Source organism: Euprymna scolopes, chromosome 24 (assembly GCF_053919585.1).
Source record: "Euprymna scolopes isolate OS-2025 chromosome 24, ASM5391958v1, whole genome shotgun sequence".
In the NCBI taxonomy this organism is placed as follows: Eukaryota; Metazoa; Mollusca; class Cephalopoda; order Sepiida; family Sepiolidae; genus Euprymna; species Euprymna scolopes.
In genome coordinates this window covers 79098262-79120823 of record NC_136505.1, presented here as the reverse complement: position 1 = coordinate 79120823, position 22562 = coordinate 79098262, and the positions used below count along the sequence as shown (strand labels likewise).

Here is a 22562-nt window from a genome sequence, read left to right as displayed (position 1 = left end):
AGGATTCCCTTCGCATATACAAATGCGCTGGCCATCCTTTCCTTCTTCTTTCCCAAAGAGCGATGCAGATACGCCCGGTACGTTTCTTTTTTTTTTTTTTCTTCTTCTTCTTTTCTAACCCCACAGATTTAAGTCCTTTGACTATATTTTATGTAGTCTCTTAGCAAAGACGCTACAAAACTGAACACTGTGCGTTCCGTTCCTTCGTTTGTGTCTAACCAGGTCAACCTGGTTTTTATAACTGGTTGTTTACCCTCTATAACAGACCTTTAAAGTTCAATATCGCCTTCATAATTAATTTAGTTGGAGTCAATTTGAAGTCAAAACGCATGTTTTACTCTAAATCGGACGATAAAAAATATGCTAAAAATGTAGTTAACACCGTTTTTTTATTTTACAAGTTGTCTCCCTTGACAAAATATTTACAGATTACAGAATTCCGAGCAGGTCGACAGGTTGCCATCTCACCACTCCTGTTTCGAACATTCATTCAACGACAGTGAAAAACTTTTATTTTTTTTTAGAAAAATGTTACGTTTACCTCAGATTGGCCGAGTTATTGCCGTGTACCGGCCAACAACTCAAAATTTAGTAAATGTTGGGTAAGTGTTCCTTTTTAACATTTTTTTTTTTTGTGTTTGTAGAAGTGGAAAGGTTAAATTAGCAGCCGATAAAGTTCGGTCAACTACTGGGACTACCGACGTTTCCCATTAAAAAAAAAAAAAAAAAAAAAAAAAATACAACTTATTTTTTTTCCTCTTAAAGCAAAGTTTTGATTAATTGAATTTTTCTCACTTTTAATTATATGAATTATTATTTAATGATGAAAAGAAAAATCATTCAATAATAAAAATAAATAATGAATAAAACCCTTGTTTTAAAGTTCAGGGTTGTGTGTGGTTTAATTTTCTACTTGGCGAAATTTGTAAGCTTTATTTTAACAGATCAATCCCCATGGCGGACATCATTAGTTTGTTACAATCCAGAGTACTCCTTGGGCGTTGAGTTCCATGGGGGACCAACAGAAATTTAATGGGTAAATATTTACTTTAACTACAACAGAACGCTGACCAATAAAATTTTTATTTTTTTTTAGGTTTTCTGGGTCGCTGACAACGAATCTGATATTCAAACCCGTCGCAAATTTACCGTTTACATGGTATTAACCCCTGAACCCTCGCACTATTTTGTGCCAACTCACGGGCACCGACCGCCATCGTTTATGCTATTCTTACATGATGCGGATGCGTGCGTTCGCGCATGGACGCGCGTAGTAAAGTGACTTGTCACATCTCGGAATATTTTTTTAGCAGACATTTAAAATAACAAGAAAGTTTTCGGGTTTGTATTACTGTACACATAGATTCGAAAAAGTTGTCAAAAAACAAATATATAACAAATAAATATTATCAAAGACAAGATAAGTTACTTTTCTACCAAACTGGATACATTTTTTTGTTTTTATTCAATGTAACATGTTTATTCAGCTCGAAAAACATATAGTGTTTACCGATGTATTGGAAAATTCAAAATGGCGCCCGACACTCTCTTTAACATTGTAAGTTTGGGAAAACGTGTTATAAATAATAAACTAGACAAAATACTATTTAAAAACCACCGAATATATGTCAACTTATGTCACGGTAACATATAATGAGCGAATTTCTAACAGTATTTTGTCTAGTTTATTATTTATAACATCTTTTCCTGAACTTACCGTGTTAAAGAGAGTGTCGGGCGCCATTTTGAATTTTCCAATACATCGGTAAACACTGTATGTTTTTCGAGCTGAATAAACATGTTACATTGAATAAAAACACGAAAAATATATCCAGTTTGGTAGAAAAGTAACTTATCTTGCCTTTGATAACATTTATTTTTTATATATTTGTTTTTTGACAACTTTTTCGAATCTATGTAAAACAAACCCCACGAGCGGTCTACAAAAGTTTTTTTATTTTTCGTTTTTTTAATTTTTTTTTTTTTTTTGGTGGGCGGTTTTTTAATTATAAAACCTGTACAACATTTAGCAGGTGCTTCTGCAGTTTAATTTACCGTTTTTCCGTAAGGAGCAGGGGGACAGGTGGTGTCGCGCGCGTGACACCACCCGTACATCTGCTCCTGCCCCTCCACCGCGTACTCGCCAATGTAAACAGAATTTTTGTGAAAAATTAAACAGTTCTTTTGCTCGGTGTGTCGGCGCGTTACTTACGGAAAACGGTAAATTAAACTCCAGAAGCACCTGTTAAATGTTGTACAAGTTTTATAATTGACCCCCCCCCCACCTAAAAAAAACAAAACAAAAAAAACTAAAACTAAAAATGCTTTTGTAGACCGCTCTTGAAAACTTAATTTTTTAGATCAATTAAAAAATCATCAAAAACTACGTGACACAGAAAAATGAACCACATTTTGTTTTTGAAAACTTGTTATTTTAAATGTCTGCTAAAAAATTATTCCGCGATGTGACAAGTCACCTTACTACGCGCGTCCATGCGCGAATGCATCATGTAAGAATAGCATAAACGATGGCGGTGGTGAGTTGGAACAAAATATTGCGAGGGTTTAGGGATTAATACCATATAAACGGTAAATTTGCGACGGGTTTGAATATCAGATTCGTTGTCAGCGACCCCGAAAACCAAAAAAAAAAAAAAGAAAAAAAAAAAAATCCCAAATTTTATTGGTCAGTGTTCTGTTGTAGTTAAAGTAAACATTTACCCATTAAATTTTTCTGTTGGTCGCCATGGAACTCAACGCCCAAGGAGTACCCAATCCAGTAACTTAAAAATAACCACACAATGAAACCCATGTTCTTGAAATAAAAGAACCTAGTAGTACTTTTTTATACTCGTCACTGCTTACCACCAAGGATTTGTTACGTAACTCAAATTAATAAGTCAATCACAACTATTTGAAATTAGAGAAAATTCGCCTGCTTTGAATATATATATATATATATATATATATATATCGTTTTTTTCAACATCCCTCCTGAATCTGTTCTGATACTATACTTAATATTTCTCTCCTCGGTCAGAGAAGGAGAAATCCTTCTAGACCGCAACAATTTTAATTTTTCCAATCCAAAGTACCTCTTTTGAGGGAGATAGATTTTCTCCACATTTAAAAAAAAAACAAAACAAAAAAAAAATGATCTAACTTTGGCCTTGATTTAAACATTTGCTGATTATACAATATTTTTTCTTATTGGTTTTACTAGGCTGGTTTCCCAGGTGTTTGGAGGTGTGTGTTGAGCTAAAAAATAAATAAATTTTTAAAAAGTGGTAGTAGGCAGGCAGGCCCGAACCTGTACCGCGAACGCGAAGGAGGAAAAGAACGTGATAAAACAAAACAAAAAAAAAGTGACGTCTGTGCAGTCAATCTCTCTCTCACACACACATAAATAAACGAACCTTTATTTCAATTTGCCCGCGCATTTTTCACAAAAATAAGTTCTTCCAGCAATGGCACAATTTCAAATACGCCCACACACTTTTCTCATAACAGCAAAGAAAAATGAACATCACGTGACACAAGCGACCAATGAGAAAATTCAGAAGATTGTCTTTTTAACGCTTTTCCAAAAACCAAATTATCAGCAGTAGCAATCTTGTTTTGGAGGCCAAAATGTATAAAAACGCATCAGTTTTCTAGGAATTTTCATTTATTCAGTCACTTCAGTCTTTCTTCTCGCTTCGACAACACACGAGAACCTGCCTCTCGTCTTCATAACATCGTTGCTGCCGAAGCCGTCAACACCATGATTACACACGCCACGTAGACACTCAAAAATAACTTATGCACACACGCATCCATTCCGCACATTTTCTAATTAATAACAATGAATTACTTTTCTCAAAAATTACTTTCCTCGTGGGACTTTTAAATAAGGCGAACTTCGCCAGATAAAACACAAACTTTAAAATAATCTCATTAATTTCACACAGGACTTTAACCTTCTAGTCCATGAAGGACTTTCATCTAACATTTTAATCATAATGATTTCGAAAGAACTTTCACCGATCGGACCTTTGTTAATCCACCTTGTTGTTTTTGTTGAAAAATAAATGTGCTGCATTTTAAATCAGAAGGACGTGTCATTTTGTTTTATTCTTTTTTTATTTTGTTTGGGGCAAAGAGATTTAATTCCACTTAAACCTCTGCACCCCTACACGTCTTTTGCTGTTGCGGTCATCGCCAAATCGGAAGTGGCTAGTGTTACGGACCGGTATGAAGCTGAGTCGGGGTGGATGTCCCCTGGTAAGAATCTTATGGCTCTAGGTCAGTGCTTCACCCTACGTTGTCCGTAACACAATATAAAAATAAAAATAAAATAATGACAAAGTGTCGGCCACGATTTGTGACCTATTTGACACGTTGTCTGACGTTCTCATTAGCACATTTTGTTCCGAACGATTCAAACTCAAAGCAAGAATTACAACGCTAGAATCTTAAAACACGAATTTTATTCAACATCCTTAAATTTAATATCACATAGGTTGGGGTGAGGTCGGATGATAAAAAAAATATCATAAAAGAAAGAAAAGAAAACAAGGTAACAAAGAAAAAAAACAATAATATAAGAGAAAATGTATATACCATTTCCATTATGATATGGCAGTTCGGCCAAGGACAAGGAGCGGGGATATCGGGATGGGGAAATCATAATAGTCTCTTAACTTTATCCAATTGGACTTTCGTGTTTCATAATGTCTCCGCAAAGTTCATCATTCGCAAGATTTTTCCTATTTGGTTTCTTCTTGGATGGGGACACCCGTCGACATGACGATATTTTTGGTCGTTGCAACCCTCTTATTTTTAATATCTTCGCCTTGAACTTTCCATGAGGTCCGTTCTCAGCCGAAAGAATTCAACTCCTGTTTATTTCAGGGAAATCTGTTTACGCTGCACTTTGGGCATTCCTGAGCACCACCGGCTCATAGGGTTTTTTTTTTTTTTTTTGATTCATTATTTGCTCAAACGTAAACAAAACAACCGGCCCATTTGACACCGTTCACTGCTCTCCTGCCTCTTTTTCTTTTCTCTTTTTTCTTGCCTCTCAATTTTTTTATACAAACGCTATCCTTTTTCACCGTTGACAAAACGCTTAGTTCAAAAACTGCTTTCTTTATTCGTCCACGTCGATTTTACTTTTTCTTTCTCTCCCGTTCCCTTTTTATCAGCTTCACTGACAGTGGGCTCTCTCGCGCATTGCATTTTCAGAGGGAGGGAGGGGTGTGTGTGTACGCCTCGAACGCTAGTGCATTTATTTATTTGTTATCCTTTAATTTTTTTTTTTTATTGAATTTAAATTCACGCTCGCCGAAGGTGGGGGGTGTGTGTGCATGCTTTCATATTTATATTTGAATTTAAATTCACCGTTCGCCGTAGGCGTTCCCTAAGAGATAAAAAAAACAAACTATTTCTTATTCCGTTATGATTATTTCTTAATTTATCAACCGATATCAACCAGCCTCTCTATCCATATAACACTAGTCAATTGGAAAGAGGGGATGACTTTCGAAAATATTGGCGAAAAAAGCGACCCCCCCCTCCGTTTAGAAATGTGCCCAGTTGAGAGTGAAGGAATTAATGTTTTTATCCAATGTTTCGATGTTTGTCATCTGAAGGGTCGAGCTGCAAAACAATACCGATTTCATGAAAATCTGTCGCCTCTGTCGAAAGTTTTAGGCAGATATACATACATACATTTAAACAGACCAGTGAGATTTATATTATAGATTATTTATTTAAATAACGGTAACATTCGTGAAGTTTCCTTACATTAAAGATAAACTTTGTGTCTAATTCTGTCTACTAAAAAATAAAACAACAAATGCCTTATATTATAAAAGGCATTTGTTGTTATTCACAAATTCTCAACTGTTAACTATTCTGCACCTTTGCCATTTACTATTGTTATATTCGCATATCCCTCAATATTCACATGAATAAACCTGAAAAGCAGCAGCTGCGCCGACAATAATAATGGCGATGATAAGAAAAATCCGTTCGTCTCGATGCAATACAAATGAACTCAATAAATACACACAACAATTTCAAAGCCCATTCTCTCACATACACACATCAATAGAATAGCTTGCACATCACTTCAACCAAGAAAACCGCTAGATAAGGCTGCACAGCAAAGGAGAAAACCAAAATTAAAACACGAGCATCACAGTAAACGCAACTTAGATACCATATTAATGCAAATAAATATTACACAAAACATTGCAACAATTCAACACCAAATAGGTTACATTCACAACTTTTTCAGCTTTAAATCAATATAACACCTGCATACATACACCAAACAGATGATTCCCTACAACGCATTAAGACACAATAAACAAACACAATTAAAATAGCAAAATATAAGCTAATTATCAATTTGCCCTTTGTCTTCAACTATGTCCGCAACACCACTATAAAAACAGTAGCCGTCGGGACAAAAAGCGAGTCACACAGTCACAGCAAATCTACGGCATGAGATAATCATTGGCTCCGTTGGATCCCCCCCCCCCCAACGTTAAACCCAGTTTCACGCACATCATCCATCAATTTCTCCACATGGAAACACCAACAGTAAGAACTAACGTTTTCACTTGTTTCATCACAATTTCATATTAGCGACTTTTCTCTCCTAAGAAACACAAACATTAACGATGAAGCTCTTCTTTTCTGAACATTCTCACATCCTTACGAACTTTGAACATTTTGTTTATTTCACTTTCTCATTAAGTTTAATTTTCTAAATAAACGATTGAGAAATCAATCATTTAAAATTTAAATACATATTGTTTGTCTGGTTCCTTCTCGCCACCATACGCTTATTCATAATATAACACTGTTATTTCAATTTAATTGCCTCTTCATGAGTTAGACGTTAGACTCCAGGTCGGTTTTTAATGTGGGGAAAATCCATTGCCAAAAACGAAACTTTTTTATTTTTTTATTTTTTTTTATTACATTTTCACCCCAAACAAGGCACATTGCCACTTTGATGTAGGGGGCTACTATCAGGGACATAAGCATCAGGGGTACTATGTGGGGAGTTGGGCAGCAAGATGTCGGTTCACATTACACTTGGACTTCTGCATGTCAGTACGGTTGGGGAAGCAGGGACCCAGAAGGGAATTCCAAAGTCTAGCAGTTCTGGGGAAGAAACTACTGGAGTAGAAGGCTCTTTTACATCTAGGGATCTCTACTGTAAAGGGGTGGAATGTCGCTGCTTGTCGGGTTTGTCGGGGTATTCACGTTGAGGGGATACAAGTGCTTGCAGTTCGTCAAAGCATTCACTGTTAAAGTACTTGTAGAACAGGCAGAGGGATGCAACATTTTGTCGATGGGACAGAGGCTGAATCTTAGATGACAGTTCAGGACCTATCAGATTGGCGACTCTCTTTTGAACCTTGTCTAGGAGCGAGAGACTAGTGGCAGATACACCAGCCCAAATATGATAACAATACTTCATACATGGGCGAATGGTGGCCTTATAGAGGTATAGGATACTTTCAGGCGTTAATAGCTTTCTAGCACGGTAGAGAGAACCTGCCTTCTTCGCAGCGGTCCTGGCAATACTCTCAATGTAATTGTTCTAACTCATGTTTCCTGTGAACGTTAGGCCGAGAGGTTTAAAAGTTGTACTTTCAAATAAAGTCATTGGCCATTGCTATTGGTGGTAGAGAAGGTTTCTTGTAATTATTGAAGGAAACAAGTTTAGTCTTAGTAGCATTGAATCTGACCATCCATTTTTGTCCTCATTCCACTACAAATCGGAGGTCATCCTCTAGTGTTTCTGCCATTTCTTTAGATATGTGTTCATTTGTTTTCCTGTCGTATCTATTATAGAGCATGGTGTCATCAGCATATATACCCATCTCACAGACAATTTTGTTAGCGAAGTCATTTATGAATATTAGGAATAATACAGGTCCAAGAATAGACCCCTGAGGCACTCCCACATTTATATCATATTGTTTAGATGTATGGCCATCGAGGACAACCTGGATTTTTCTCTTATCTAAGAAGGATTCAATTATATTAAGTATTCTTCCAGTGATGCTGTATGATTTGATTTTCCTGAGAAGACCTTCATGCTATACCCTGTCAAAAGCCTTAGATATATCTAGAGTTACTGCTCTGCCCTCCCCCGCTTTGTCCAGTGAATGGTATATACACTCAGAGTTTACAGTTAGGATGTCTGCCGTGGAACGGGTTTGCCTAAATCCATATTGTTGGTCAGTCAGAAGTTTAGCATCTATAAGGTGCCGGACTAGAGCTTGGTTAATAATGGACTAAAATATTTTGGCAAAAAGTGGAAGGAGGCTAATGGAGCAATAATTTACTGGGTCAGTTCTTTCACCAGAATTCTTGAAAACTGGTACTACAGAAGCAGTTTTCCAGCAGGCAGGAAAGCAAGATTCATTAAGGCATTTGTTATAAAGTTTGGAGAGAACTGGAGCTACTTCAGTGGAGCACTTTTTAATAGCACAGCCAGGATGAGATCAAGTCCACATGCTTTAGCAGTGTCAAAATTTCTTATGATAGCATGCACCTGAGCAGGATTGATTTTCAGATCGTCTAGTGTGGCGTCTGTCTGCAAAGGAAAGTCAGGAAAGGGGTGGTTAGCAGGATCCAGTGTGGAGTTGGAGGCTAACCGACTGGCAAGCATGTTAGCCTTCTCAGTTGCTGAGCAAACAACCTCATGATTGTTGGATAGTGGGGGAATTGTTGATTGCCCATTATTTACTACACTGTTATATATTTTTCAGAAGTCGCGGGTTCCTAATTTCTGTGCTTCGATGCGTTTTTGGTGGTTTCAGTAAATTCTCTCTTAGCTGTCACTATTTCTTTCTTACAGTTACTTCTGGCTTCTATATACTTTTGTCTGTTTGAACTGGACTTATGTCGGTTAAATCTGCAGTATGCATGCTGCCTTTGCGCTATGGCAGCTGCATAAGTAGAAGTAAACCATTGGGGAGAGTGGAGCTTGCTATAAAATTTGCGCATGGGAGGGAACATGTGCCTCAATTGCCGTTTTGAACCATTCCGTTCCGTGGTCTCATTTTCACACTGTTCAGCAAGAAGTGAAAAGATATTTCGCCATGGGGCGTCCCTGATGGCTTCCCAGTCAGCCTTTTTATAATATCTCATTGTTTTGAGCAATGGCTCTTCAGTTTTGGCTCTAGAGTTTAGGGCAATTTCAACCATTACCACTGCATGATCGGCGTTCCCATGTGGAGTGTGGGCATTCGTTACACAGTCATTGGGAACTGTGGTCAGAAGTAGATCTAAAAGTGATGCATGTTCTTGCTGGTCTGGGAAATGGGTTGCATATGTCTGTCAGTCCTTACGGCAGAGTGGGAGATATCCGGGCATGTTAAAGTAGTTAGAGGGGAAGGAGGAGTGTAGGTTAGTCAGTACTAAGATATCTGGGCTGTTTGTTAGGAGAAATGCTTCAACCATTTAAATTAGTTCTAAGTCCACAGATGTTCGTAAATGCAAGCCTCAAGGGAGGAGACACGTTGGTTTTGTTTGAGTTTTGGACTGGTTTAAGTGTAATTTTTTATTCTACTGTCAGCTTTTTTTTTTTTTTTTTTTTTTTTTTTTTTTTCTTTTAGAGTTTCAGTTTAGGTAAGGGGTGCTGAACAAGTGGTTATGCAGAATACCAGACATGCAACACAAGCAGACCATCAGTTCACCTTCCATCTACTAGGATTGAAATTAAATTTAAACAGTCTAAAAGGATTTTTTTTTTTTTTGAGGAGAAACAAAATTATTAGAACAGATTCGCAGGGGTCGTAAAAATAAGTATCATTTGCTTATTTTAATATTTAAAGCAGACCAATTTCCTCTTATTTAGAATGGTTGTAATTGATTGGTCAATTTGAGTCATATGAGACAAGTTCTTGATTATGATTGGTGGCAAGCAGTTGAGATCATTAAATGTGGCACTCAAAAAAATTTTTATTTACTACTAGCCTGGGTGCCCGGCGTTGCCCGGGTGTTTGGAGGTATGTGTTAAGCAAAAAAAAAAAAGTGTTTGGAGGTATGTGTTAAGCAAAAAAAAAAAAGTGTTTGGAGGTATGTGTTAAGCAAAAAAAAAAGTGTTTGGAGGTATGTGTTAAGCAAAAAAAAAGAAGTGTTTGGAGGTATGTGTTAAGCAAAAAAAAAAGTGTTTGGAGGTATGTGTTAAGCAAAAAAAAGAAGTGTTTGGAGGTATGTGTTAAGCAAAAAAAAAAAAGTGTTTGGAGGTATGTGTTAAGCAAAAAAAAAAGAAGTGTTTGGAGGTATGTGTTAAGCAAAAAAAAAAGTGTTTGGAGGTATGTGTTAAGCAAAAAAAAAAGAAGTGTTTGGAGGTATGTGTTAAGCAAAAAAAAAGAAGTGTTTGGAGGTATGTGTTAAGCAAAAAAAAAAGTGTTTGGAGGTATGTGTTAAGCAAAAAAAAAAGTGTTTGGAGGTATGTGTTAAGCAAAAAAAAAAGAAGTGTTTGGAGGTATGTGTTAAGCAAAAAAAAAAGTGTTTGGAGGTATGTGTTAAGCAAAAAAAAAAAAGTGTTTGGAGGTATGTGTTAAGCAAAAAAAAAAAAGTGTTTGGAGGTATGTGTTAAGCAAAAAAAAAAGAAGTGTTTGGAGGTATGTGTTAAGCAAAAAAAAAGAAGTGTTTGGAGGTATGTGTTAAGCAAAAAAAAAAAGTGTTTGGAGGTATGTGTTAAGCAAAAAAAAAAAGTGTTTGGAGGTATGTGTTAAGCAAAAAAAAAGAAGTGTTTGGAGGTATGTGTTAAGCAAAAAAAAAAAAAGTGTTTGGAGGTATGTGTTAAGCAAAAAAAAAAAAAAAAGTGGTAGTAGGCAGGCTCCAACCCATACCATGAAGGAAGAAAAGAACATGAGCAAAAAAGATAATGAATTCATGGTGGATAATTGCATTTGCACGGAGTTCCTCTGTAAATCTCAATCATGAACAGTGTCATGCTTCAGTGAACTGTTCTGAAATGAAATCAACTGTCACTTCATGGCACTGGCAAGCATTGTTGAGCAAATTGCTTGTCTTCAAATATTGATCACTATCATACAGTGCTATCAGCTATCATCCGTGGTGGTCATTGCACTTATAAGATAGGTATTGTCACTTGTGTGTTCCAATTAAATGTAACTGTATATGTTATAATAGTAAAATAATAAAAATAATATTCTTAATAAGATTATTAATCATAATAAAAATAATAATGTGAAAGTATAAGTCATAGAAATCATAGTCTGTTTTTCACATGAGCACATTTTAAATAAAATTTGACTGTGTTTTCTTATTTTTCTATTATTTAAAAGTAAACTATTGTAAAATGTTGATAGAATAGGCAAAGTAAAAAGCATACGGCACTAAGTGTTAGATGTAAACCTGGGTATGATGTTAAAATTATCTGGTTACCGAACCGGACTTTGTTGAAAAGAAAAAAAATCGAATTGGCATAACTGTAAATTTAACATGGCCAACAACGACTGTAAACAACTGAAATTGGAATTAGTGGTGTCTGCTTCTTATTTGCTGAATACTGACATATTGACACATATATTCACATAGTGACATATTTCCCTTGTACATACACCCAGCATGAATGTAAACCCCACAATATCATTATATCATCTTTAGAAAGAACAGATATTTGTATTCTAGCCAGAAGACCAAGAAGGTATATTTTAGTTTTATGTACAACCCAAAAGCGACATCATTTTTTGTTTTATGTCTATGTATTGTCTTCAGTGATCGGGAGATCCTATTTATTAAAAAGGAGAATAGAAAGTGATAACATACTATGAACATTAAATTAGTGTATCTATATACTAATTTAATATCTATATACTAATTTAATATTTATATACTAATTTAATCTCCATAGTATGTTATCACCTTCTATTCTCCTTTTTAATAATAGGATCTCCCAATCAAATAATTTATAATCTGGAAACTATGACACGCGCATACGTATGTTAAAGGTACTACAGTATTAATATATAGGTTACTAAAGTAGTTAAATTAACAGCGAAAGTGTAAACCATAATCCAAGTAAAAAAAGAATAGTAATAATAATACTATTAACATATTGTCTGTGAGTGGATGGCAGGAAGACATAAAAATAATAGGGCTTAAGTGTTTCAGATAAAGGAAACGTAATGAGCAGAAAATGTATTTTGGCTGTTATTGGCTTCCTTATTGTGCAAATACAGTAATTGGTAATTGGAACCTGAAATGGTTGGAAATATCTTTCTTGAATAATGACCTCTGGATTTCTGTCAAAAAAGCTGCATGAAAATTGTATGTTTTTTAGCTATTGGAAGAAGAAATAAGTGTGTTGCCTGCTTAGCAACAATTGTATTACTAAGAAGCATGGCAATTGAATGAGTTATAAGCTAGTGGCTAAACAAATATAAAAATGGAAGTGTATAAAAAATTCATTTACCTCTGTGCAATTGTGTTTGGATCAGCATAGGTGAAAGTTGTGAAACTGTTGGACTCTTAATTCAGCAGCAAAGGAATAGTTTCATTTGTTTTGAGGGATGAGTGACCTCCTCTTATGTGTTTAACTGTACAGTAAATAGTGGAAACTGATAATCCCATATTGCAAGAAATGCAAAACAGACAACCAATGGGAGAGGCCAGACTTTTATTTTAAGAACTGAAAAATCTAATGTGAAATATATCTATATAAGAAACAAATACAGATGGTGATTGGGCAGAACTTGTGATGAATGTAGAGAAATTGCCAGTTATGATCAGGAGTGTGGGATAATAATTAGGGAGAAAAATCTTGCTACTATCATTAATTTAAATGTAGTTTGAATTGTGACGCTCTTCTGCCTAGTCATGAAATACGCTTAAATATATTTTAATTCATGCAGATTTCACATTTATTATTACAGAGCCAATTCTCTATTGAATATTATATTGTGCCTAATATATAGTAGTGATTTCAAAAGTTTTTAAAAAAATGACTTGGTACCATTAGCTTGAATCAAACCCAAAACATTTAGCATTCCAGCCGTGTTCCCTACCATTTGAGTTATTGACATATGGATAAGACAAAATTAAAATTAAACCACTTCGAGCTATGAATGAATTTGTACATATGCAAAAGTAATAGAAATATAATAGAAGGTAAAATGAGCATTTTGCATTTCAACTTGCCACCTTATTTCTGTATACATTATTCATCCATCCAAACAAAAATTTTACTTATTATAAACCATCCTTGATGTATGATTACTATTTTTTTGTTCATTTTAATGTGATGCGACCAGTAGTTAAAGAGTTTATTGGTTAAATATTTACAAACAGACACACATACACATACATCTATTATTTTAATATGAATATATCTATTAAGTGGTTAAATTCAAGATTAGTCTCCGATTATTTACAAACTATTGTAAAAGGCTTTTTGCAGGCCTGTTGGCTATCTGATGAAGACTCTGAATAATCCCTCCCTTTGAAATGTGTTTTTACAAGTTTTTTTCTAATAGTTAAATGAAATGAGTTTTTTTTTCATATCAAGACAAAAAGATATATTTTGATTTTATTTGTAAATTTTTTTTTTTTTTTTATACATAGGCGTCACCACTTATCGAGGCCGATAGGCCACTCAAGGATAAGTGTTAAAGAGTGTAGAGTAGTCAAAAGGACAATATAGTAATTGATAGTAATGGAAGTTCGGTAAATTTGTTAACTTAAGTGGAACGGCTCATCAGAAACTTGTTCACGTTGGACTTGAAGACAACCATATTATAGACAGCTGGAAAGCAGGAAAACGGAAGACAATTCCACAGGCGTGCAGTTCTAAGAAAAAAGCTTTGATCATGGAATCTATGTTTAGGTTTAGGTACAGATAAAGAGTGGGGAAAATTATTGATAATGTTTTCAGCTAGTCTAGTGTTTCTTGTGAAAGTTTGGCGAGGGGGGGGGGACCATAGATTGAAGCTCAGTTGAACACTTTCCATGAAAATAACGATAAAGCAGAGACAAACTCGCAACATCTCTTCTGTGAGATAGAGGTTGCAGCGAAGAGAAAAGGACATCTCCCACCAGGCCACGAAGTCTATTTTGAACCCTATCAAGGCAGGACAAGTCTTTTCTAGCAGCTCCTGCCCATATGTGGCAACAGTATTCCATCCTTGGACGTATCTGGCTCTTATATAGATAGAGAATTGCATCAGCAGTGAGATATCTACTGGATTGATAGAAGGATCCGACCATTTTTCCAGCGGCCTTGGCAACAGATTGGATGTATGTATTCCATTTAAGATCAGGAGTAAAGGTCAAGCCCAGAAGCCTGTCAAAACTTGAGGCCTCCCCAAGACGAGAGCCATTCATTTTAATTGATGCCAGATGGGGATCAGAACGTTCATGATGTAAAGATAGAAGCTTGGTTTTAGATGCATTAAAAGTAACCAGCCACTCCTTTCCCCATTGTACAACGTGATCAAGATCAGAGGAGAGAGAATCGGAGAGAACTTGGTCATTTACTGTCTTAGAGGTGCTACCATAGATGGTAGTGTCGTCAGCAAAAAATAAATAAATGAACAATATATTAAAAGTAATTTACATAGAAAATAATCTTTATGTTTAAATAAAGATTATTTTCTATGTAAATTACTTTTAATATAAATAAAAACAAATTTTTTTTAATCAAATACATAAAAAAATGTATCCAATAGAGAATATTCCCCAAATAGTTGCCTTTAATTTGCTATTTTTGTTTTCTCAAAGACAACTATTTGGGGAATATTCTGTATCATTTGATACGTTATTTTATGTTTCATTTAAAAAACCTTGTTTCATAAATATATTTGGTTAAAATCAAGAAATATATCTATATTGCTTAAAAAAGTGACAAAGAAAAATAAATGCATAATATAATGATTAAAACAAAAAACTAAAAAAACGATCTAAAAATATAATTAAAAACTGTAAAAAATAAATCAATTAATAGTTTATCATTTTCAGTTTCAAAAACTCTGTTTTCATTTTGTGTAGTTGCCTTTCAGCTGTTGTAATGTTAGATTTAACAAGTTGATATCGTGCCATGGGAACTCATCTTTAAAAGCACTAATTTTACTTCACAAAGTTTTCAAAACATTTCTTTGGTATTAATATTATTGAATATTACTATTATTAGTTTAACTCCTTAACAGCTTATTTTTAATAATTTAAACAAGGTTTTTGTCATACATATAAAAGCTGACATGAAAATTAGGTCTGACAACTATTTCTATGAAACTGAGTTAGTGTTCTTCCTATAGTTGGAGGGGCGGGTTGGGGTGGAGGTTTAATTTTAATCACCAAAGCACCTAGACAGCTAAAAAAATATTTTGAAGATAAACGTCCAAAGGCTGATGAAAAAGTTTCAATAAATAAAACTCTTGTTCTTAGTGAAACTATTTATTTTATTTACACACACACATATATATATTTATTTTGTCCTTTCAGACTTCGGGCTACAGCAATAACAGACTTGCAAAGAAGAAATAAAGCAACACAAGCTACTTCCAAGGTAAGAAACCAAATAAATTTATGAAATTATCGATTAATTTTAACTTTAGGGGAATATCCTAAAAAGGTGGATCTCTACACTGAGATGTATTATGGTTATGGAGGAATTTTTTTCCCAAATTTATTTGGAATAGCGAGAAATTGATGGAATAGGGACTTCACACTTTTACAATTGATATTTTTTTACGCAAATTTATTTGTAAAATAGAATTTCCATGCATCACTCAGCATAAAACAACCATCTTTGAAAATGCTGGAAAAGGCATGTCGAAGCAAAAGCCTATGTTTTTGAGCTAGTGTCTTGAAGTAATGTGGCAACAAATATGGTAAACGTATATTTTATCAACAAAAAACTGAATTTGTAGAGTTTAAAAAGTTTTAATTTTATTTGCACTCTTCTCTCAAAAGAGTGTTTGTGACTAAGACATTAATGGTTCACATGTCTTAATAGAAAAAGTTGACAATATGAGTCCTTGAGTCAAGAATAAAACGGATAGCAACATAAAATTCTACTTATGTGACCATTATGAACAACAGAACATAAGAAATATTGAGTTAAAATATCATTTAGGTATCATAATATTGGTTAAAATCAAATAAAAAATTTGTTTACAAATGATCCACTAACCAGAGAGAAACAAAAGTATTTATTTTGACACAATTTCTTTTGGAGCACCAAAAATCCAAAGTTGTCATTTTTATTTTGAAGGATAGAGAAAAGCAACACTATGTGGAATAAATGTTAAATACAAACCACATGGTGAAATTATTAAAAGTAGAACATTATTCATTTGAAATTAAGTGGTTCTAGTATTATTGAACAAAAATTATTTTCGATATTCACCTCTTCAAGCCATGGCTAAAGACAAGGAAAGAAATATGTCTGTTCACAGCAACATCTCAATTGGATTGTTAGTGCAACTTCCTAGCACACTCGAACTGGAAGTGTCTGTGCCATTGAGGTGGTTTGTTCTCTGTCAGGTTGAGGTATTGTTCTGTGCAGTTGTAGGTCTATTCTCAGGTCCGACCTTCTCACTTTTTGAAAAGGGATTCATTACTAATCACTTGAGGCACTTCTATCAAGGCATGCTGATGGGATTGGCCATCCATTTTTTGTAGGTCAATCTCTGAAGCACATGCTTTCCAAATCTCATCTTCCAAACCTTGTGTCACATCTTCTAACCATGGGTAGGAGATAAGCTTAATTGGTTTGTTTATAAATTGTGGGAAAAAGGTTTTGGAAGAAGCTCCCTCCTACCCAAACAATGTTCTTATCAAGCAATGTTATGTCACTCTGAGATTGAGAACATGCAAGTACAAAATAAGAGATTGTAAATATGTATCTGCTACAAGCCCTTAATATCATTTTCTTTGTCCAGATTTATAAACTTATAACATCTGCATCAACAAACTTGAGTGCTATTTTAACAGTTTACCACTGATGAATAAAATCAACAATTCTTAAACGCATTTCTTCAATGTTTTTTTTATATTAAAAGATTTGGTGAAATGCTCACTCACATCTTTTTATTCTGCTCTTTATTCTATACTAATTTTTTACTCTAGACATTGAGGTTACAAAAGAGACTGTTGGTTTATCGATTGAAACATTCCTTTTTGGAATGGAACCACATATTTTACCCACTCTAAATTTTCCTGAGCTTATTGAGATGGAACTTCAAGAAAAAGTTAGCTTATGTCTTCCAACACACTTCACCATTACACATTCTGGTAGTCATGTCCATTAGTCAAAAAATTATGCAAGGCAGTTTCCATTTGAATTATCACATTTTCCAGTTAATGGACTCTTTTGAACATATTTGTTACTTTGTTATGCCCCCCCCCCTTTTTTTCTTTTGGCATTTTTCTCTTTTTAGTAAGTATACTGTTTCTGGGATGCGTGTATTTCGTCGAAATGTATACAACCCATAGACAGTTAGCATAAACTCTTGTCAACAAGCAAAACTCTGAGACATGGTAAATTTCACAGGTTTATTGTCCGTCAACAAAGGTAAAGCTGAAAGGAAAAAAAATACAGGGTTTCAGGAACACGTTGATACAAAATAGAGAGAATTAACTATGGTCTTAGAATAGTTTATAAGCTTGTGAAAATAAATCATTTGGGCATAAAAATATATAGAGAGGAAAGAATAAAATAATGCTGTGTCAAATTCAAAGTTTCGGACACGTGGTGAGAAGATAAAGAAAGTTTGTTAGAATCAAATTGACGTTAAATTTGAACTCAACTCCAACTCCAAAATCCAACTGTTCTCTTCTCACTGCACTTTCCACACTGACCGCACGATGCATGAGTTAAGGTTCTTTACTTTTAACCACACGCCCCCTTGATCTCTATGATCAATAATTAGTATCATAGTCCGCCATCCACGCTGGGCGTCTTCGTTCCCGGTGCGATCGTCGAAGAGGCTCTTCTTCAAACACTTCAACATCAGGATCAACCTCCTCTTCCTCTGATGGCAAGGAGACTCTCAGTATATCTAAAATGTGACGAGGCATTCCGTCAATCGCTACCTTGTTTTTGGAGAGTACTTCAGTCACTGTACCCTTTCCCTAGCGAGTCGTGCAACGAGAATTGGGTAGTTTCACCCACACCTCTTCACCAACTGCGATGTCCACGCAGGCCTGTTCTTCTCTCTGTGTTACAGCCAATGGATGTCGCCATTCATAAGAGAAAATAGACCGGTGCGGCACTGAATTTTCGTCTTGACCAGCCTTCGGCGTCATATTGTACCAAAAAACTGCTTCTTGGGGCGAAATCTGGCTTCTTGATGCCACAGCTTTTATAGTGCGATGGTGCCTCTCTATAATTCCATTTCCACTTGGACGGTATGCAGATCTAAAATTTAGCCTCACATTCCACTTCACACATAAGTCTCTAAAAACTTCCGAGCGGAAAGACGTACCATTATCCACCAACACCTCTTCTACTGGCCCCCTTTCCATAAAAACCTCCTTTACCTCTTCTGCTGTTTCATTCTTGATTTTCCGCCATATTGCTACTCTCCCAGGCCCACAATCAATCATAGTTACATGCGGTTCATGTTGATAATGTGTGATGTCAATGGCCAATCTCCGCCAATTCTCTTCAACATGCAGTTCCCCTTTTTCATGTCTAGCCGGTACAGGGTCGATTGATTGGTATTCCCTACATTGTTCTACCACTTTTGGACGTCTTGCATTGTGATGTGCGGGTTTACTTTTCTTGCCAGGTAAAGGGTCCGTTCCTTTCCAAAATGCTGCAGGTTATGTAGGTCTTTTAAATTCTCTACTGCACAACATGCTGGAGCCCCGTCTCTTTCCTTGTGTAGCCAGGCTTTCTTGACTCTTGTCAGCCCATCTGCTTTATTTTTTTGTGACGGAACTAAGGTAATAGTTACCTTTTAGTTCGAATTCTCGAACCAAGTCTCCCAGCGCTCTAAGTCTACGCTTAATAAGCATCTCCGCTGCTCCTTTTGTTTTGATCCGCTTATCACCAGACAGCTCCGATTTAATCCACGACACCACTGTTGCAGAGTCTGTTTTAACGTTCACTATCTGTAGCCCCCATTTTAGAGCCAGATTGATGCCTTTCATCACAGCATCGAGTTCCGCAACATTGATATGGCCGCTATCATCCTTTTTGCGTAGCCAAGCAACATCTTCAACAGTCACCTTTTTCTGGGTCATATTTAAACTCTGAAAGCGAGTTCGCTATACCCTCAGCCGAAAAAAATCTGGATGCACCCTACTTAGATTTTTCTGACAAAATCGTTTCACAAAATAAGCGATTATCCATCGTTTGTTGTATTACAAGAGTTTCGAAACGTTCTTGTTGAATTAGCATTTGTTTTTGAAAATCCATTTGGGCTTTTTGTTGAGCGATTAAACTCTGTTAACGTTTTCGTCAGCGTCGCTATTTGTTCCGATGTCATTTTCTTTTTAAATGTATCAATAGCAAGTTAACGTATACCACAGAGAAAAAAAAAAAAAATATTGTTCAAAAACAAGATGTTTATTTTCACAGAAAATTGTCAACACATAGGAAAGTTCCGAAAAAAAAATAATCACCGTTAAAATAACACTTGACAAAATTTCAAGAGACTCTTTTTTTGTCTATTTCAGCAGTAAACTTCTTTTAAAAATTTTCTTTATTAAATAAACACAGATTTCTTAGTATTGTTCATTTGTTGGTTTTTTATCGTATTAACCAAATACAAAAAACACGTAAAAATATCTCATGAAGAAAGTCACAATTTACACACACACAAGTTATATAACATCAACTCTTTGGGAGTTTAAAAAAAAGAAAAACTGAGTTTAACTCGTCAATAATATAAAAATTATTTTTAACTTGCGTAAATTTGTGGCAGACACCAGTCTTTCGCTATCTCAGAAGCTTTTTCTTCAATTAAAAGTGAACTTTGTGAACAACAATTTTCAGAATGTTCTCGGTTACCACGTTTTTTTTTTTTTTTTTAGATGAATTTACAGTTCGTATCTCATCTTCGTCGCCAGTTGATATATCCTGCGGTGGGTAGCCGTAATAAAAGGATATTCAAGAAAGGTATTACACCAGGGAAATAAATGGATAAAGAGGTTATGAAGTAATAAAGAAATAGAGAAGTTTATTGAGAATATTTATAGAGACAGTATGTTACGTTTTTAGGTGTTCCCACCCAGGAAAGGCTCTCACAACCGGTGACCGGTGATAACGTTCTTTCGATAAAAAGTTCTGGCGGTGAATTGCTCATCTCGCCATAACACTTATGTATTAAGATTTAAGTTTTGAAAGTTTCTATTGTTTTATTGTAATAGTTTTATAAATTATGATTAAAACAATACTTAACAAAATTATAGTTGTCTAACAATTCAGTTCAATAAATAATTTAATAACCAAACAATACTATAATAATGAGATTTAACTTTTACAATTATATTCATAAAAAAGATGTGGTAAGAAAAATGGAAGTAAAGATTCCAGGGCCACATCAGGTAAATATATAGATCAAATTAAATAAAACAAGAAATACATTTAAACTTGTTTCAATGTTAAATTGCTGCCTAAATATCTAATTTGGATTTGGAATGCACACCTAAGTTAAAATTCATTTGATCTCCTGAAAACATGGCCATATTTGGAAGGAAACATCAAAATAAGTGTCACCCATTTTGTTCACTAATCCCTCCACAAGATATTTTAAATCAACCAAAATATCGACTCCTCTACTTATCTGGTTTGTGACAGACATAAATTGAGACACAAAAACAGATTTTTTTTAATAAGTTGCCACTTATCAAAGCTAAAAGCCACACAAAGATAAGAATTAATGAAATGGATAGATTGTCAGCAATATAATGATGAATGTTGAAGGAGATTTGAAATGAATGAACTGACCAAGATTTTATTCATCATTATCATCATCAAGACAGGCTCCTTGCCCAGACCAAAGTGACTCTTCCTCTTCAGAGTTTCCTGTCTTCCATCAGCTGCCTCAGATCTTCAGGTTCACAGTTGGTGTCGTGTGTTATTTGCTGGATGTACGTGGATCTAACTCATCCTTTGCTTGCGCGTCTGTGCCATGGAGTCCATAGCAATATATCACTCACCAATTCATGCTTGTTCCTTAGACAATGACCGGCAAACCGTAGGTGTCTTTCCCTGATGGTATTAGATATGGCATGTAGGTTGCCATAGAGTTGCTGCTTCGTGGGATGATTTTGGCAAGATATATTTAATACTGTTCGTAGCATACGGGTGTATGTGCCGTCTAGTTTTCTTTCCAATCTTTTGGTAAGTATTCAGGCTGTAGCACTGTAAACAAGGACAGACTCTATCACTGCCCTGAAGAACTGCCTTTTCAGTTTGTTAGCTCCAAAATTCATACTGAACGCAGCCTATCCAATGCGGCCCATGCTTTTGAGATGTGAATTTCAATATTTCTCTGTGTTGCTGCCCAGATACGTAAACTCAGCGACTTCTTTCAATCTTGTTCCAACCAGAACCCTAATCTCTCCTTTCACATTGAAAGTCATAAACTTTGTCTTATCCGCATTAATGTGGACACCAATGTCATTTGCGGACTTTAAAAGCTTGCGTAACAGTGTTTATGCATCAGCAGTGTTATTCGCGAACAAAGCAATATCGTCTGCGTAATCTGAATCAGTTATGTGTGTCGATTAATGACGTCTATTTCTGAATTTATTCAGGGTGAAGCCTAGCGTTTTGTGTATATCAACAGAGGTACAAAGTCAAGATAGACAATGAAAAGAAAAGGGGCAAGAGTATCTCCTTGTCGAAAAATTCAGTGTCCCTATCTAGCGACCTGACCATTGCTCGAGTGTGATTATATAGCATCATAATAGCATTAATGACTTCATTTGGAATGCCATATGCTTTTAATATGCTGGCCATTTTTTTCTCTATGAACAGAATCCAATGCTTTGGAGAAATCTACTAAGATCATGACTGCCTCAATGTATTTTTGCTTTGATTCCTTCAATTAATCTCCTAACAGTAAGTATTTGACTAGTAGTAGAGCGATTCTTTCTAAATCCATTCTGGTTCTTCCTGAGCACTTCTTTGATCTTTGGTTGGATACGGTTGAGAAGCATGGCATTGTAGATTTTTGCTGCAATTGGAGTGAGTGTTATCCCTCTGTAGTTGCTTGGTATGCTTAGGTCACCCTTCTTGGGGAAAGGAAGTATGCATCCTTCCCTCCATATATGAATAACGTTTTGATTATATACAGAATTGCATGAATTAAGAAGTATGTCATTGAAACCACCTGTCTTCCATACTTCAGGAGATATGTTATCTAAACCTACAGCTTTACGATTCGTTAGTATAGTTAGAAGTTCCTCCATTGTAAAATCACCCTTCTCAATATCGAGTTCCTGTACAACAATCGGCTAAATTTGTTGGTCTGCCACTTCTGGGTTGTTTCCAAGTAGCTTTTCAAAATGTGCTTTCCATTTTGAACATGCATTTTCCCGAGTGTTCGCCTTTAACTTAG

General features: G+C 35.3%; 1 protein-coding gene across 1 annotated transcript in view; it reads left to right on the top strand.

Moving 5' to 3' along the window:
* Window positions 1–449: 449 nt before the first annotated feature.
* Window positions 450–22562, top strand: part of LOC145246787 (very long-chain specific acyl-CoA dehydrogenase, mitochondrial-like) — a 248482-nt gene continuing 226369 nt past the window's right edge. The window contains exons 1-2 of the mRNA XM_080108583.1: window positions 450–602; window positions 15487–15550. Coding sequence (XP_079964709.1) covers window positions 529–602; window positions 15487–15550 — 138 coding nt within the window. The 5' untranslated portion in view covers window positions 450–528. The remainder of the gene's footprint in view (window positions 603–15486; window positions 15551–22562) is intronic.